At 40.6% G+C, this 19961-nt stretch overlaps 1 protein-coding gene across 1 annotated transcript in view; it reads right to left on the bottom strand.

Annotated features, from left to right (window-relative positions):
• The window catches only part of LOC130069942 (tripartite motif-containing protein 16-like), a 53061-nt gene extending 33560 nt beyond the window's left edge, over nucleotides 1–19501 (bottom strand). The window contains exons 1-3 of the mRNA XM_056234145.1: nucleotides 18882–19501; nucleotides 10353–10448; nucleotides 10034–10267 (exon numbers count right to left, since the gene is read on the bottom strand). Of these exons, the coding sequence (XP_056090120.1) occupies nucleotides 10034–10267; nucleotides 10353–10448; nucleotides 18882–19454 (903 nt within the window). The 5' untranslated portion in view covers nucleotides 19455–19501. The remainder of the gene's footprint in view (nucleotides 1–10033; nucleotides 10268–10352; nucleotides 10449–18881) is intronic.
• Between the last annotated feature and the right edge of the window lie 460 nt (nucleotides 19502–19961).

The following is a 19961-nucleotide window of genomic DNA, read 5'->3' as shown; positions in this document are numbered from 1 at the left end:
ATAAGTAATAAAAAAGAGACCAACGCACTATAGGCTAGTGACAGACTGGCTTTGCTTTGCTAGCGGGTAACGTTAGCTACAGACAGACCCGGTGCTAATATGGCACTGGAACCTTAACGACCGTTATCTACCGCACCGAATATCAACGCGGATTTCTGTGCTTCAGTTCGGTGCTACTGTTATGCCAGTGCTTCTCCTGGATGCTCAGAAAACGGACGTTAGAATAACAGAAACATCGCTTCGCTGCACGTGACGCTAGTCAGCACTCAGCAGCGAACATTAACATACCGTTAGTTAGTAGCTGGATTAAACATGGTTAAAATGCTGGCCAAACAGTGTAAAGTGTGACTGTATTTCACTGTAGACTAAAAGGTCCAACAGCGGGATGCCGTTGTCTGAAGAACAACAGATGGACGGTGCGTTGTGGTGCATTTAAAGTTTTTGTAAAATATAATTTTCCCATCTGGTGGTTGTTTTTGTCATTCAACAGCAATTTACTAGTTAAAATACGTTAATGTTATAAGTTGAATAAAATAAAATATAATAAATCTTATATATATAAAATTATTAAATCATTTAAAGTTTTTTTTTCTCCTTTTTTGTGATAATTAGGTTATGTCCATTTGTCTTTGTCCGTCAACAAACAAAACAAACCAAAAATACATGTTTCAGGACATTTGAGAGGATAGAAAGAGGATAGAAACGTTTTTTAGCCTTATATTACTTACAATGCACTGAATTATTAGCTGAATTATGAAACATTTGTTAGATTTTATATCTATACCTATCTATAAAATGACTTGAAGATGACGTCAAGGTACTATACAAAAATACTAACATAACCTTGTATTTTTCCCCTTTTTACAGATGGCTCAAAATAAATCCAACCCTTTATGGCAGCGCTTCATCCAGCCAACACCAGGAAAGGCCAAATGCAATATATGCAGCAAGTTGGTAAGCATGGGGGCTGAGAAAGGCAAAAGTAAAAATACAACAAACATGTGGAATCACTTGAAGGCAAACCACCAACAGGATTACAAAGAGGCAGTAAAAGAAAAAGAAGATGCAGCGGCTGCTGCCTCTGCCAGTCTCAGTCAGCCTACTGTAGCACAAATGTTTGATTCACAAAGAAAATGGCAAAACTCTGACCAGAGGTCAAAAAAGATTGATACACTAATACTTGAAATGATTGCTACAGACAACCAGCCATTTACAGTGGTCTCGGATGTTGGCTTTCGGCATTTGATTGCAACACTGGAACCCCGGTATAGCCTCAAGACTGAAAAATACTACCATACAGACATGCTGGAAAACATAATGAAAGGTGTGGAGAGGAAAATCAAAACACTGATCACCCCAGAGAATGCTGGCCCTCATTTGTCGTTCACGACAGACTGTTGGTCTGGGGAGACGGAATCACTGATGAGTCTAACATGCCTAACATGCCATTTCTTTAATAGAGACTGGGAAAGAAAACAAGTGGTACTAAATGTTAAGGCCATGTCTGGCTCCCATACTGGAGAATACATCAGCAAGGTGCTCCTTAGCATGCTGAAACATTGGGACATCACCCACAACAGAGTTGTGCTTGTGCTCCGAGACAGTGGTGCTAATATGATTAAAGGCCTCAGATTGGCAGAAATACCAGATCTCAGCTGCAGTGCACACACATAACAACTTGTGGTAAATGAGGACATCAGCAGTCAGAGAGCAGTGGGGGACGTTATCGCCAAATTAAAGACGTGCTACACACTTCAGCCACTCTGTGCTCGCAAAACAGCGTCTGAGTGACATTCAAGAAGAACTTGACCTCCCCCGGCACAGCATAATTCAGGCTGTTCCCACCCGTTGGAACTCCATGTTACACCTGTTGCAGAGGATGCTGGAGCAGAAGCGTGCTCTGAACATTTATGCAGGAGAACATGGAAAGTTTACAACCCCAACTGGAGACCAGTGGACCCTTGTCTCAAATTTGATCGAGACTCTGGGCCCCATTGAGGAAGTCACTTTTGAGATGAGTAAGGCAGAGGCGTCCATCTCCTGTGTCATTCCCAGCATTGCTGTGCTGAAGATGGTGCTTCAGGCAGAGGGTCCCACTACGAGTGGTATCAAAACACTCAGGGAAACCATGTTTCAAAGCTTGGAGAGGAGATATTCAAAGGTGGAGGAGAACAGATGTTTGGTCCTGGCGACGCTGCTGGATCCTCGCTATAAGGGTCAGATCTTTGCAGTGAAGACACTGAATAAGGCCAAAGAATGGGTGAAAGAAGAGAACGCCATCGTGTCTGAACAGTGCAAAACAGCCATCACTGGAGTCCAAGAATCAGATCTGAAACAGAGACGGGTGGAGGAGGAGGAGGAAGAGGAAGAGGAAGAACAACCCGGTCCCTCTGGTCTTCTTGAACAGATGTACGCAAACATTTTGGGGGCACATGGTGGAACTCCTGCTGAAAAAAATGATGAGCAACACATCACTGAGCAGTTGGATCAGTACCTCCGAGAGCCACTGATTGGCAGACAGACTGGTCTGCCACTAGAATGGTGGAAACAGAATGCATCCCGCCTATACCTTCTTGCACCACTTGCAAGAAAATTCCTCTGTCCACCGCCCTCCTCTGTTCCCAGCGAGAAAATATTCTGTGAGATTGGGATTATCTATGAAAAGAAGAGGAGCAGGCTCACAGGGGAACATGCAGAGCAGTTGTGTTTCCTGCACTACAACCTGCAGCTCTTAAACTGGGAGTATTAGCCTAAGAACTTTCAGTGGAGAATGGGTGGGCTGAAGACTCAGGGTCTGGAATTTGGATTGAAACTAAATACAATATTATTCACATTTCTTTTTCTATTGTTGTTTACAAATCTTCCTTCCCTCAGAAACAAGGAGATGGTGCTGCTAAGTCAATTGCACTAAAGCAGAATATCTAATGCTGCTGCTAAGTCAAGTGCACTAAATTTTTTTATTTACTTAGTAACTTCAAGACTGTTTTATTTTAAATAATTTAGTAGCCATACGATTTATTGTGTTCACTTGTTACTTACTGTATACATTTTTATTCAAACCTAAAACAAAGAAATCTTGCTGGTTGCTACTGTGTCAGCACTACTATTGTTAAAATTGTTAATTTATTGTATTGATCTCAGAAGTTTGTTAAATGCTGTTAAGTGCACTAAACTTTATTTTTTCATTGAAAAGTTTATTTGACAGTTTATTTTCTTCTTACCCGTTTTGTTTATTTAATATATTTTTTATACATTATTTATACAATTTATTTATATATGTTTTTTTTACATTATAATTTTTTTATTTATAAGTGCAGATTGTTCATTGTTCAAGTGTTCAATAAATGTTTTTGTTGAGAAAGTTTGTCTATGTTAAGTAATTATTATTTCTTTTACATTTATCTTTCAAATAGAGGTTAAAAACCAAGCACATATCGGCCAAAATAAATCAGCAGCATTAATCGGCCAACCCGGATTTCAAAAGATCGGTATCGGCATCGGCGTGAGAAAAACCATATCGGTCGACCTCTACTTAGGAGATATCATTAGGAAGCATGGCATTAGTTTTCACTGTTATGCTGATGATACTCAGCTCTATATTTCTTCGCGCCCCGACGAAACGCACCAATTCACAAAATTAACGGAATGCATAGCTGATATAAAAACTTGGATGACTAGTAATTTCCTATTACTTAACTCTGAAAAAACAGAGATTCTGATTATTGGCCAAAAAACGTCCTCACTTAATAACCTAAAATACTGTCTAACACTTGATGGCTGCTCTGTCAAGTCTTCGTCGTCGGTTAGGAACCTGGGTGTGCTCTTTGATACCAATCTTTCATTTGAAAGTCACGTTTCTAGCATCTGTAAAACCGCATTCTTCCATCTTAAAAATATATCTAAAATACAACATTATGCTTTCAATGAAAAATGCGGAACAGTTAGTTCATGTGTTCATGACATCAAGGCTAGATTATTGTAATGCTCTACTGGGTGGTTGCCCTGCACGCTTGATAAACAAACTACAGCTAGTCCAAAACGCAGCAGCACGAGTTCTTACCAGAACCAGGAAGTATGACCATATTAGCCCGGTTCTGTCAACACTGCATTGGCTCCCTATTAAACAGCGCATCAATTTTAAAATATTACCGTCTACTTACAAAGCACTAAATGGTTTAGCTCCGCAGTACTTGAGCGAGCTCTTAATGCATTATAGTCCTTCACTTCTATTGCGATCTCAAAATTCCGGCCAGTTGATAATACCTAGAATATCAAAATCGACTTCTGGCGGTAGATCCTTTTCCTATTTAGCACCTAAACTTTGGAACAGTCTCCCTACCATTGTCCGGGAAGCAGACACACTCTGTCAGTTTAAATCTAGACTAGAAACACATCTCTTTGACCTGGCATTCACATAGAACAGTATACATTTCTATTATTTCAAATCAGTTAAATGATTATTAGGCTGCATAAATTAGGTCAGCCGGAACCGGGGACACTTAAAAAAAAAAAAACAGATGTACTCGTTACATGGCATCTACTCTAATGTCAGTCTTTCCATTTATTCCGAGGTTTACTGAAGTCAGCCGGATCCGGGCCGTATCCAGATCAGATGGTGAACCTGCGCCTGGACACGACCACAACGCATCACTGCAGTGCCAGCCTCATCATCCCTGTGAAGGCCTCATGGACACCTCTACAAACTCGTCTCCATACCGGCGTGACTGCGACCTCCAACAAGATGGAACTGGATAATATTGTGAATGTTCTGATCCAATTTGACTTTTGACCTGTAATGTTGCCTGAATCATAATGATACACTGTTATTCAACAATATTTTTGATCTGCGTTACTTCATGTGGACGATTACGCAATTTAATTTTAGAAACAAACTTCTTGTAATTATTTTTATGTATTCTCTGTGAAGCTGCTTTGATACAATCTGTATAGAGATCGCTAAGACATGTGACCAACTGGGCGGCAACGTCATCAGAACGCAAAGAATTATGGGTATGTTTGGCCAGTTTACATGGGCTGGCATAGCAGGCTAGTGTTCTGGCATGAAAAAAAATAGCGCGAAAAACAGAATATAATCCTACAAAATGCAGCGGGCTAAAGAAAACATTGTCGGACCATACCAGAAAACTGTCGTCCGTTCAAAAGTATGCTCATGTTTTAAGCACCACACTCCTCGCTCTCTCTCATCTATCTCATCTATCTAGCATGCAGTCAGAATTCATGTCAAGATTGCAATGCTGGAGTGTGTGTGTGTGTGTGCGCCCGCGAGAGAGAGCCGCGGGCGCGATCGAACTGTGTGTGTGTGTGAGAGAGAGAGAGAGAGAGAGAGAGAGAGAGAGAGAGAGAGAGAGAGAGAGAGAGAGAGAGAGAGAGAGAGAGAGAGAGAGACGCGACCGAACTCGTGCACTCCTTCGCCTCTGTTCCTCGATATAGTAGAGCAGTTGTATTTGCAAATGCAGACAGGCCAAAAGTAAAAATGAGTACCACCGTAACAGCATCCGTGTGTGTGTGTGTGAGAGAGAGAGAGAGAGAGAGAGAGAGAGAGAGAGAGAGAGAGAGAGAGAGAGAGAGAGAGAGAGAGAGAGAGAGAGAGAGAGAGAGAGAGAGAGAGAGAGAGAGAGAGAGAGAGAGAGAGAGAGAGAGAGAGACGCGATCGAACTGTGTGTGTGTGTGTGTGTTTGAGAGAGAGAGAATGAGAGAGAGAGAGAGAGAGAGAGAGGCGCGGACGCGATCGAACAGTGGAAACATAATAGGCTACTCCGTCATTTTGTTCATAGAGGTTATCATTCAAACTGCAACGTGTTTACTTATATTTGTGTAACTTACACTCGCAATAAAACACAACATTGTGCTTTTGTCACACTCTAAACTCTTGTCAAACTGTAACCTACAACTGTCACCCAACCAAACACACACAGTTTTAAAAGCAACATCCAACCCCATTTCAAAACAGTCTGTGGGTTAAATCTTTTGGACATTAATCATATCGCATTGGTTTTCATTTCTTGTCTTCAGAGCAGTTACATATTCTACATTGATTAAAAAAGAAAATCAAATGTGTTTTTAATGGTAGTATTATTTTATACGAAAATCAATTATTTGCCATTCAGATGAGAATAAAGTTAGGGTTAATTAAATAAAGGAAAACAAATATATTGATCCGTTCTTAAAGGCTAATAATCTATTTTCTAGTTTGTTTTGGATGAACTCAGTTAGAGTGGTGGGTAGAATTTTGACGATGGGTCCTGTCTCGACTTTTTGAATCTTTTAGAATCGCCTCTGACCGCTTCACTGTGGCTGTCTACGAGCATACACACACATTTCCTTAAAACAGCCCTTAAAGTTCGTTTTCAAAACTGTGCAAGAAGGACTATTGCAGTTTATAACACAGCAGCAGGTAGACGGCATCTTGAACACTGCGTTCTTCCCTCCATGCAATCAAGTCACTCTGGCTGGCGCCTTCTGTTTGTGCCGCGGATTCCCAAAATGCTTTGCGTTCACCACTGATAATACGTCACGACGGACGTCACATTAGCAATCTCTATTGTGAAAAGCGCTATATAAATAAAGATGACTTGACTTGACCAGTCTCTCTGTTTATCCGAGGTTTACTGCTGTCCAGGCCGTATCCAGATCTGATGCAGGACCTGCGCCTAGACACGATGCCAACGCAGTCCTGAATTGTCAACCAGTCCCTTCCCTGTTTACTGAAGTCAGCCAGATCCCGGCTGTATCCAGATCAGATGGTGGACCTGCACCTGGACCCATCCATGATGCATCCCTGAAGTGCCAGCCTCATCAGCCCTGTGAAGGCCTCATCGACACGACAGCCATCAGCACTGATCCTCAACAAACTCGTCTCCATGCCGGTGTGATGACTCCGACTTCCAACCAGATGGAACTGGATTATATTCTGAATGTTCTGATCCAATCTGACTTCTGACCTGTAATGCTGCCTGAATCATAATCATACACTGTTCGCTCATTGGCCAGAGGAGAACTGGACCCTGACTGAGCCTGGGTTCTCCCAAGGTTTTTTCGACATTCTGTCACTGATGGAGTTTTGGTTCCTTGCCACTGTTGCCTTGGCTTTTGGCTTGTTTAGTTGGGTTACATTTACATTTATTCATTTAGCAGACGCTTTTATCCAAAGTGACTTACAAATCAGGGGCCGTATTCACAAAGAATTTTATCTTACCACTAGGAGTACTCCTAAATCGCACTAAAATATTTTAGCTAGGAGTTTTCTCTTAAAGGTTATTCACAGCGCCTTTCAGACCTACTCTTAGTAAGGAAAAATGACAACTCCTAAACTAAGAGTGAGTCTTCGTTGCTATGGATGACGTCAATTCTCATGCACGAGCTTCCTCACAATGATCACGGTGATTGGTTGTTAGATGACAGGGCTATCATATCATGCGGAACACAGACGCAACAAATCATGGAATTACAACATCTAAATATGTCTGTGTCCTAGACAACATAATAATAGTAATGTCATCGAAATGCATATATAATGACATGTTTGTGCAGGCCCCAGTGAAGTGTAATTCTAAAAAGGCAGAGAGAGAGAGAAATATATATATATATATATATATATATATATATATATATATATATATATATATATATACACCCTAATGAAAACCGCCACTTGCCCAATAATGAAAAACGACACTTGCATTAACACTTGCTTGGTTAATTGACATCCTATTAGCCTAAATAGACTACTTAAGGAAAGTAAATAGACTACTTAAGCAAGGAAATGTTGCTCCTATTGAAGTAATGTAATAGTTGAATGACGGTGGATTATGAACTCGCCAAAACGGAAAAGAAAGCCCAACTGGACGCAGGATCGGTTACTGCTGCTGAAGAAAAAAAAAACATAATAAAAGGGAAATTCGGCACTGGGATATCCAGCAAAACTAAGCGTGAGACATGGGAGAGGATTTGTTTGCAGATCAATGCAGCATTCCCGCTTTGTGTCGCAGACGCCGGACGACTGGAGAGGCGGTGGTATGCGCTACAATCCTTTGTGAATAGGTCTTAGTGAGTTAGGAGTCCTCTCGACTTCTTTTAAGCTGTCCCAGACTTAGGTGCTACTTTTAGGGCTAAAATGCTTCGTGAATTACTCTTAGTGAAAAAAATTAGGAGTCCTAAAGTGTGACACGCCCATCATTTTTAGGAGTTGCTCCTAAATTCGCCAGTTAGGAGCTACTTTTAGCCTTAAAATTCTTTGTGAATACGGCCCCAGAACAATAGAAGCAGTTAAACTAACAGTAGGACAACAATATGCAAGTTCTATGACCCCTCTCAGTTTCATCTAACGCAGTCCATTGTAATAGTCTGTGTTGCTGCACGTTTCTGTATTTGGTTGTGTTGTGAGCTTTTGCAGCGCATTTCTGTATTTGGTTGTGTTGTGAGTATTTGGAGCACACGTGTGTTGCAGGGGAAACCACAGCTGGAAAGTACCAAACTCCACTTACTCACAGAAAATCTCTTGAGGCCGGCATGATATAAGGCGTACAGGGAGTCATCTGGGTAGTGCACCATGCGATCTAGATGGAGATTCTCATGGGTGCGATCCTCAAGTGAACGGTCAAACAATTGTGAAATTGCACATCCATCAGGTTTGAAGATCACCTGAAGCAACTTTGGTGAACATTACTCAAAATTGGTACCATCAATTCCACCATGATGTAAGAAATCAGAAGGGAAAATTTGGTTTAAAAAAGTTTATATGTTCTGGATGTTTTGAACTGTTCTTTGCACTAGTGGAGTTTGGCAGCTAATATATCTCCCAGAAGAAAGAGCTCAGGGGCCGTATTCACAAAGAATTTTAAGGCTAAAAGTAGCTCCTAACTGGCAAATTTAGGAGCAACTCCTAAAAATAATGGGCGTGTCACTCCTAACTTTAGGACTCCTAATTTTTTTCACTAAGAGTAATACACGAAGCATTTTAGCCCTAAAAGTAGCACCTAAGTCTGGGGCATACACCGCCTCTCGCAGTCGTCAGGGGTCCGCGACACAAGCGGGAATGCTGCATTGATCTGCAAACAAATCCTCTCCCATGTCTCACGCTTAGTTTTGCTGGATATCCCAGTGCCGAATTTCCCTTTTATTATGTATTTTTTTTTTCTTCAACACCAACTGGGCCAGCAGCAGTAACTGATCCTGCGTCCAGTTGGGCTTTTCTTTCCGTTTTGGCGAGTTCATAATCCACCGTTATTCAACTATTACATTACTTCAATAGTCCACAACATTTCCTTGCTTTAAGTAGTCTATTTAGGCTAATAGGATGTCAATTAACCAAGCAAGTGTTAATGCAAGTGTAATTTTTCATTATTAGGCAAGTGGCGGTTTTCATAGGTTTTCCTAGGCTATACCTTGATTTAATTTAATTGAATTCACGACTTTTCTCTCTCTCTCTGCCTTTTTAGAATTACACTTCACTGGGGCCTGCACAAACATGCATTTCGATGACATTACTATTATTATTTTGTGTAGGACACAGACATATTTAGATGTCGTAATTCCATGATTTGTTGCGTCTGTGTTATGCTCCGCATGATGGCCCTGTCATCTAACAACCAATCACCGTGATCATTGCGAGGAAGCTCGTGCATGAGAATTGACGTCATCCATAGCAACGAAGACTCACTCTTAGTTTAGGAGTTGTCATTTTTCCTTACTAAGAGTAGGTCTGAAAGGCGCTGTGAATAACTTTTAAGAGAAAACTCCTAGCTAAAATATTTTAGTGCGATTTAGGAGTGCTCCTAGTGGTAAGATAAAATTCTTTGTGAATACGGCCCCAGAACATGTTTCCTAAGAGATTTCCAGAGCTGAAATGCATTCACAAGTGTAGTCTATTTAAAAAAGTAAGATGATCACAACAAATCACATGATAACACAACAAACAGAATTCCTGGCAACATTGCAGTCAACTGCTCATTCTACTCTCTAAATGTCTCTTTCTCAAGTCCACTATGATCCTGTTCTTCTAGATCTCTGTTACCTGCAGGAACTGGATGTGATCCTGTGTGTGTGAAAGCTGCTCCAGCTCAGCGTTTCTCCTCCTCAGATCATTGATCTCCTGCTCCAGTCGCTCCAGTTGTCCTTCAGCTCGACTCACTGCAGTCTTTTCCTGATCTCTGATCCGCTGTGTCGCCTCAGAGCAGATTCTCTCAATGGAGCGGATGAGCTCAGTAAAGGTCCTCTCACTATCCTCCACTGCTGTCTGTGCAGAGCGCTGTTAGGACACATCAGAATCACACAGTGAGCTTCAGTGAGTCCTGACTGAGACTTCTCAAACTTCTCTTCTTCTCCAGACTCACCTTATGAGACGCCACAGCCTCTCTCAGCCGCTGAAGATCTTTCTCTCTCTGCTGGATCCTCTGCTGGAACGACCTCTGCGTCTCCTTCAGCTGCTTCTGCACCACAAATCAATAACAGAGATGTCAGTTTATAATGCTGTCACATATCTGTCAGGGTTCTGTCACTTTGGTCTAGTTTATTCTTGGTTTTGTGCCAGAGCCATGACACTTCGGTATTGTCTTGTTTTTGTGTGAGCGTACGTTCTCTTGTCTGTGTGCCTTGTTTCATGTTTGAAGCGTGGTGTTCAGATTCCAGCACTCATGTCTAGTTTGGTTTCGGTTCTGTGCCGGGATTCGGACATTCATGCTCTGTGTGTTATTATTCTGTTGTGAGTTCACAGGATGAGCATTTGCTCGTTCTCGTGCACTCCGTCTTGTTGTGTAAGCATGCGGTTTCAAGTTCGCTCTGGCCATACGCTCTTCTGGCTGCGTGTGATTTTTGAGTTCTGTGTAGCATGCGACTCGAGTTTCCATCGGCTGCGTGCTTTCATGTTATGTTTTGTCTTGTGCTGAGCAGCATGCAGCCATTTTGTTATCTGATCATTGGTTCATTTGCCCCACCTGTTTTCCCTAATCACCTGCCTTGTTTGCTCACTGTTTATTAGGGGCCAAGCACTGAAGGTGCCTCCGCAATCGAAATTGTTGGCGTGCTTATTATTATTTTGCTTCTTCTTCCGCTCTAGGAGTCTATGGCAGCCCATAGAACCGCTTGCGGGAAAGTTATAAAATTTGGCACACTTATAGAGGACAGTCTGATCTGTCACCATAGCAAATTTGGAGTCTCGAAATCAATCCCTCTAGCGCAGTGGTTCTCAACCTTTTTTGGGCCAGCGCCCCTATCCAATATCCAGGTCCCTGACCGCCCCAGCATTTTGTGCATTTTAATGTTAAATTCATCAATCTGGTGCACTTTGAGAGTTAAAAATTAAAAGCTCCAACCCATATTCAGTATGAAAATTAAACAAAGCAAAATTCAAATCTCTTTTAGTTGTGTCCGTCTACATTACACTACTACATAATAATAGTTATAATATAAATCCCATGACAGTAATAGCCATTAGGGGTGGAACGGTACACAGAAGTCACGGTTTGGTTTATACCTCGGTTCAGACATCACGGTTCGGTACGAGTCCGATACAATGGAGGGAAAAGCAAAACAAAAATGCAGAAGGCAATGTCTCAGGCTGTACCACCTGACCTGTGTGTGGGGGGTGCTAAATTAAAGGAAAATGTCTTAATGTCTTAAGCCGACTCTGATGATTCAAAAGTTATTAGCATAAACATGAGTCAAATTCGAAAAATCAACCAAGTCCATAAATGTGATGTGGGTTCAGAGCTCCATGCTCTCAGACAGGTCCCGGGCACAGACCGATCGGTTTGCCTACCGGAGCTCCGCCTGGAGCTAAGACGGTCCTGAGACGGACCTTCAGGCCTTCATCGAAGAGGGGAGTGTGGTGGTGGCGAACACACAAACACACCTCATCATCAGACCGTTGTGAGTCCCACTCAGAGTCACTCTGGGTGGGTATAAAATCCAGATTACACCGCATGGTGGAGCACTGGAAGTCCTGGGGGAGAGGGCCTCCAGGACAAAAGCTGAGCCTAGGCAGGGCAGCTTTCCTGGGCACGAATCAAGCTCAAATGCCCATGTATTCTCATCTGAATTATACCTAATTTGGTAACACTTTATAATAACGGCACGCTATTAATCATTAGTTAAGCATTAGTAAACAGTTAACATTAATATACATTAATAAGCAGTTTATAAATACAGCTATAAATGCTTTATTCTTGATTTATAAGCATATCTATAATGTGTTTAATAATTGTATTTTCATACTTTGTTAATGATCAATTAATACTTTAATGAAGTATTGCATTATTTACAAACCAGTTATTTCAGAGTTGTCAGTGATTCATAAGATCACTTAGAAAGTGTAAGTAAATGTAGTAAATGCAAGTAGTTATAAAGCATTTAGTAGTGGTCAGTTAACTATTTTTGTGAGCTCATCTAAAGTGAGGACTATTCATGCATTGTAAAGTATTTACAAAGGAGATTTAAAGGCTCATTTATCTTCTAAACAGAAAACAAACACAAGTGATCACACACAGTGATACAGAACATAGAAATATTTAAATCTCATTTGTAAATGCTTTACCAGGCATAACTAGTCCACACTTTAGATGAGCTCACAGAAATAGTTAACTGACCACTACTAAATGCTTTATAACTACCCGAATTAACCCTGAATTACAGTATAAATACATGTTAATAAAGCATTTATTAACACACTAAGTAACTATTACTATATGTCTGAATAATAAGATGTATGAATGTACATTTAAATAGTTTATTAATCATTTACTTACACTTTCTAAGTGATCTTATGAACCACTGACAACTCCTAAATAACTGGTTTGTAAATAATGCAATACTTCATTCAGAAATGATAAATTGATCATTAATAAAGTATGAAAATACAATTATTAAACACGTTATAGATATGCTTTTAAATCAAGAATAAAGCATGTATAACTGTATTTATAAACTGCTTATTAATGGTTATTAATGCTTTATAAATGATGAATTAACTGTTTACTAATGCTTAACTAATGATTAATAGCGTGCAGTTATTATAAAGTGTTACCTGTAACTTAAAAATAAACAGATTAGTGCTCTGTTTGAGGACAAGAAATGAAAACCAATGCAATATTATGAATGTCCAAAAGATGGCACCCACAGACTGTTTTTAAATGGGTTGGATCAATAGATACGATTACAGCTGTCATCATGACTCATGAATATTTTTCTGGTCAAACTGAAAAGATTGTTTTGATTTTCCCCCTCCCGTTTATCTACAGCTCAGATCTAGAATTCTGAAGTGAAATAAAGTAGCGCTGTAATAATTTTTTTATGAATTAACAAGAGCAAGAGAGAGAGAGAGGTGCGCAAGTGAGTAATCTAATATTGAAGCTTGTTGGTTTAATTAATTGTAACTGACTGGGAAACCGAAGTTTTAACCAATCCTTAAAGAGGCCGGCAGGTCCTCTAACTCTTGTGGGTCGCCACCACTCGCCATACTCGTCCTTAGTTCTGCTATCTTTGACTCACTCACTGGACCGTCGTCTACCTGACAAAAAACTGCATAAAATAGGCGGAGCTCGCCTAACGCGGAGCTACAGATTATGTGTCCCTAAAGCCTAGTTCACACTACATGATTTTAAGCCCGATTTAAGCCCGATTTGCAAATCGTTGAGCTCGCCGACAGGTCAGGGTGTTATCGCGTGCAAATCGCGGGAGATTAGCGGGCGATGAACGCTCGCCAATCTGTTAGTATGAAAGAGCCAACAACGCATCAAAGACGCTCGCAGACGCCTCGCAGACGCGTCGCCGAGCCCAGAAAAATATCTAGCATGCTAGATATCCAGAGCTGTCGCACGACTCAAGCTCACGTGATGTCATGAGCTACAGCCAATCAGAGCAAGGCATGTTCGCGTGTTGTGTTCTTCTTCGGGTATTGGCGCGCGTGCTGTTTCGCGTCATTTCCGGTTCGTTTTATCGCGTGATTTTTCGTGACAAAACGTGGTTTGTAGACAAGATAGAATCGTTGGGTGACAGAGTTGTTGTCAACTCGTGTAGTGCGTTACCCCCTGTTGTGGATCAATCACGTTGTGTCGTGTGGTGTGAACTAGCTCAACAACTTGAACACTCCTGATTTCACAGAGAGCAAGTCATGTAGTGTGAACCGCACAGTTCAGCCAGACGTTTTAAAATCATGTAGTGTGAACTAGGCTTAAAGAACCCGCGTCTCTAACAGTAGTTCCACATTATATTAATTAATTTGCACGCAAGTTTTATTTATTTTTATACCATGTATTCTCCGTGTAAATTCATGCACCGAACCGTTACGCCCCTTACGTTTCGGTTCAATACGAATACATGTACCGTTCCACCCCTAATAGCCATATATTGTAAAACAAATGCAATGAAAAATAAAGGACAGTCATTAAAGCGGTAATGTTTGTACGTAGGTTTTATTACATTTAGGAGAGCAAGAAGCTACTTACATTAACCTTACTTTCGAAAAATAAATAAGTACAATCATGATTTTTCATGAAATTTTTGAATTGTAGGCCTAAAATACCTTGGTATCAGCTTGTTTTCATCAATGGTATAATTAATACAATTACAATTAATTTGGTTTGTCTTGATAAATTTGTGTTCATAATCAGTAAAAAAAAGAAATCTTCAAACAAGAATAAATATATATGATTAATTAAATGAAGTACTTTACAGTACTTTAGCGCTGGAAGATTTTAGAATGTTAGGCAATTATTTCACAAGTAAACATGTTTAATCTTGTCTTGCCTCTATCTTTGGCAGGGGCGCTGGGAAAATTTTTTAGGTTGGGGGTGCTGTGTTTTTTGTGGGGGAGGGGGGGGGGCACTTTTGAATAAGAAATAATATTAAGTCGTCAAAATACAACTCGTCACAACAAATGGAATCACAACAAGCGTATAGGTGAGAACACTCATTTAAACAGCATACACACACCCGAACTTGACTGCACATCATATTTTTGACATTATTGATACTGCTTTCAATCGTAATGCAATAGAAATGAACACAAAAAACCTGCCTAGTGCCTACCTACAACACTGACGGTGGACTTGCGTTCAGGAGTAGAGCGGACAAATGTTTTTTTTTTAGCGGCTGCTGACGAATTTTTTCACAATATTCACAATATGACCTCACACTCTGCGCATTTGTTTTACAACATAATTTAACATATAAATAGTCCTAACACTTTTTAAATAGCCCACTTAAAGTGTTTGTTAGAAACAAATTACTAAATGCTTAAAATGAATAAAAGTATATGAACAAAAATTTGCGTTATATTTAAACTCGTGAACACCTGAACGCCCCCCTTTCAAAAATCTTGCTTCCAACTGAACCATTGTTCTCTGAACGTCCCTGTTGAGAACCACTACTCTAGCGCCACCAACTGTCCAAAGTTTCACTCATGTTTATGCTAATAACTTTTGAATCATAAAGGCTAGAAAAATAATTCTCTTCTCACTGATTCCTTAGCTCAAGACGATTCAATTGCACCCTATTTTCCGTCATGAAAATTTGTCCGCCATTTTGAATTCTCCGAAAAACCTACTTTTACTAACTCCTCAGTTTCGCGATGCTCAGATTTTCACGAAAATGTAACCAGTTCATCTCCAGACCATGCAGATAAAAAGTCATGGAATTAATGTCGATTCGTCAAACCGTTCTTAAATACCGGGCAAACTAATTTTACATAGCACTTACAAAAACAGACGTAAGGCTGTATCTCCGCAATGTTTTATCGTATTCAAACCAAACTTGGTACATGTCATCACAAGCATGACTTTGAGTTTCGGCGCAGTGCCACCTACTGGTCCGGAGATATGAAAAATGGTTGTTTTTGCTAATATCTTCTGAACGGTTTTGTCCCAAAATCATAAAAGTGGTCTCGTTAGATTCAGAGCGTCATGCCGAGTCGACTGATATCCATCAATATCGACCATTTTAGGCGTCCGTCATTTTGAATTTTGTACCAAAATGCTGTATTTTCTGAATGCATGAATGGTCTTGGTTATCAGTACGATGCCCTGAAGGAGATTGAGAAGTTTCGACCACCTCCACCTAGTGGTAAAATTAAATGTTCAAATGCTTATAACTCTGGGTGTGGTTGACTGATTTCACGGGAGTCATCTCCTGAATCTTTGCCGAGTCCAACGATATCAAACATCCTAGGTTTTGCTTTATCGTTTGTGTAGCTTTGTGATTTAGAAAAACATTAAGAAATATCTTCGAAACCGTCGAGACGAAACCACCGTCAGAAGTTTGAAAACCTAGGTCGTTGGCTATATGTTACTGCCCAAATGTCAAAATATTAATAGTAAGTGGCATGAAAATGCAAACTTTTTTGTGTTTATACATATAAATGTCTATAACTCCAAAACAAAATGAGATTTTTTCACCAAATTTGACACACATGTATGAACTCTGAGGACACATGAAAAAAAAAATGGTGGGATTGTGCAAGTTGTTGGCGCTATAATAGAACAAAACGTGAAATTGCCATTGACTTCAATGCAGTATTGTGATTAAAATGCTATACTTAATTAATACATTGGTGTAACATTACGAAACTCAGTGTGTGCCATCAGCAGCAAGCCCTGAAGGTACTCAAAATATTTTGAGACAGCGCCACCTTTTGGTCAAAAGTTAAAATTAGATTTCCAAAAATGCTAATAACTTTTGATTAAATTTGCCTAATGTAATGACACTGGTGTTATGAACCCCGTATGGGTCATATTTGTGGGTTGTGTGTTTTTCTTTCTGTTTGGTTTGCAGGATGGAGTTAGAGTGAGTGACGTCATTATTGACTAAGGAGTTACACCTGTGTTGGAGCTGATGCCGGCAATTAAAGCAGTTCCTTTCAGCTGTGACGGCGCTCGCGCTCTCCCATCCTCGTGCCGTTTGTGTCTTGGATTCCGTTGTTTGTTTTCTTTCCGTCTCGTCTCCATCTCATTTAATTGTTCTTACTTTAATAAATGTTATTCTTTTGAGCAATATCCAACGTGTTGTCTCCTTCCTTGTTGCGGCTTGCGAGCCGGCCGTGACAGTGGTCTTATTAGATTCCTTGGGTTATGATACATAGATACCAATTGCCATAGTCTTCTTGTCCGCCATCTTGATTTTCATTCAATACCTACTTTTTCAAACTCCTCCTAGAACGTTTGTCCGATTTTCACCAAAATTGAATCATATCATCTCCAGACCGTGAGATGATACGACTAAAAGTTATGGATTTCGTGTTGATAGATAAAAACGTTTTTGTATACTGCAGCAGCAAAGTTGAGGCATGATGCCAAAATGACTATTCCGGCTTTATCTCTGCAATGCCTTGACATAGACACCAAACTATATATGTGTCATTGTCAACTCACTCTGACAACATCACATCAATTTAGTAATTGCGCCACTTATTGGTCGAAAGTGATAATCCATTAAATCATATTTTTAGTTACTGTTTATATGATTTTTCAGCCATTTCGCCTAAAATCCTGTTTAAATGTCTTTAATTGCTCATTGTTGCAGTTGGTCTGACACTTTCAGCCATGTTGGCATGTCTTATTGTCTGTTAGCGATTGGCCCCGATAATTTCTGCTTGCAGCTATATTTCTCCTTGTGTTTGCATTCCTGTGCCAGATCGTCGTCAAATGATCCCCTTGTGTCCTGCCCTGCCAGATCCTATTTGCCTAGCCAATTCAATTCATGCATCTGTTAATAACTGCCACAGTTATAAAAAGTTGATCGGGAATCAGTCATTCTAATTTACATGAAGACAGGCATCCCATATCCATGAAAAAATTGATTTTGAAAACAAAACAGATGTCAAAGCCGGAAGTGAAGCTATAAACGACTGAGTTTATATGGACTAAAACAGATTTACTAAAAAGAAAGGCCCTGTGGGCCTTTTTGTCTGTTGCTGCATTTAACTTGTGTTATTATTTTGCTTCATCAAAGCCTGTTTTTCAAAAGTTTGTGGTTGTAAATATGTTTATGGTACATTTTAACCATATTTTCTGTTAAAGGGGCTGTGTGTAGGATTGTCCTTAAAAAAATCTTTAAGATAGAGTTTTCATTTGTACATTTATGAGCCAACCATAAGGTAATAGAAAGAATGACACCTTGACTGTCCACCACGGTTGCCTCTATCAGCCTGTAGGCTCAATTGTGTGTGGAGGAGTCGGGTCCGAATTGGTGCGAAAATTCACTAAACGTGACGTCATGCCCGTTCTTGGTTACTATTGCTTACATCCGTACGGTAGCCATTACTGCTAGCGATTGCCGCTGCGGCCAAAATAGAGAGCGTCGGGCAAAGACAAGAGTCAACATCGGAGCTTGTGAAATAAGTTCACCTGTGTGTGTGTGCGCGAGCGAGAGTGCGAGCGAGGGTGTGAGCGAGAGTGTGAGTGTGTGTGTGTGTGTAATGAGTGTGTGTTTGTTGTGAGTGACAGAAGTGTTCACCTGTGTTCCTACCTCTCGTCTGTCACTCATTAGCGACGGCTCGCTCTCGATCTGTGTGTGTGTGTGTTTGTTTAGTTTAACACATGCTGGTGAATCTCGATGAGCCGTTTGTGGTTGCTGCGGCAACTCTCTGGTTGCTGTGGTCGTGCTCGTACGAGCGTGCGCACCGAAAACGAGCATGAGACGCTGCAGTTTCTCTAACGGCCACTGGTGTCAGTAACGGTTAGACATTTTTGAACTTACGCAATGCTCCTTTAAGTTCAATGCAGAGCACTAATACGCTCAGCAGTGAAAGTCCACTTACAGCTTCTTTTCACTTCTGCTGAAGTCTGCATTGTGAATGATGTTTCCTGATCATATGGGTGCCAATATAAATAGTGTCAACATTATTTCATCAGTGTCTAGTTTAAAGTTCATACCTGATTCTCTGTCCTCTGTGCTGCAGCTGATACAGTGTCGTGGTTTTTATGTTCATCCATCGTACACAGCACACATATAAACTTCTGGTCAGTGCGGCAGAAAACCTCAAGGAGTTTATCATGTGTTTGGCAGATCATCTCCTGCAGGCGTCCAGTGGCATCAGTCAGATTGTGTCTCTTTCTTTTAAAAAAACTCTCATGTTGTTCAAGGTGATTCTCACAATAAGAGTTCAGACACTCCAGACAGGACTTGATGGCTTTGCGTTTTCTTCCATCACAGACGTCACACTGCACATCTCCAGCTCCAGCGTTACAGTCATCAGGAAGTTTAGTCTTCTTCAGTTTCTCCACCACTTCAGCCAGCATGGTGTTTTTAGTTAAAGCAGGTCTTGGACTGAAGGTCTGTCTGCACTGAGGGCAGCTGTAGACTCTCTTCTCATCCTCCTGATCCCAGCGTCCTGTAATACAGATCTTACAGAAACTGTGTCCACAGGGAATGGTCACTGGATCCTTCAGGAGATCCAGACACACTGAACACTGGAACTCATCCTGAGAAATTCTGGCTTCTGCCATTTTACTGCTTGAATACAGAGACACAAACACACAACAGCTCAACTGCACCTCAGTTTCAGTTTCTCTGAACTGAAGAGTTTCCTGGTTCTGTGTTTTTTAGTTATGTGTGAAAAACATGTGCCTGCAAAACTGTAAAGCAGGTTCCTCACTCCTAGTGTAGTGGGTTTCCGTCTGCGTTGTGTTTCCGTCTGCCACTCCGTGCTGTGAAACAATTTAGCCCAAAAATTTGACTGACCTGTGCAAAAACCAATACTTGGAAGGGGGCAGTTTCAAATTATGATCCTTGAGACGTTGAAACAATTTCTAGTCTCTGCAAGCTTTCTTTTTCAGTCTTAGCACAAGCTAATGCTAAAACATCATCAACGTATGTTCAGTGGGTTTAGTTTTCACAGTTTTTTAGTTTGATTTCATTTGTCATGTGTTTTCTTTGTTCAGTTTCCCGCCACTCGTCTGTCTCCTTGGTTACGGCTATCATTAGGTCATATGTGTCAGCTGTGTGTGATTAAT

The sequence above is a fragment of the Rhinichthys klamathensis genome, unplaced genomic scaffold, assembly GCF_029890125.1.
Source record: "Rhinichthys klamathensis goyatoka isolate OS25496 unplaced genomic scaffold, OSU_Roscu_1.1 h1tg000018l_1, whole genome shotgun sequence".
NCBI classification, from domain to species: domain Eukaryota; kingdom Metazoa; phylum Chordata; class Actinopteri; order Cypriniformes; family Leuciscidae; genus Rhinichthys; species Rhinichthys klamathensis.
This window is presented reverse-complemented; position numbering and strand designations above follow the sequence as displayed.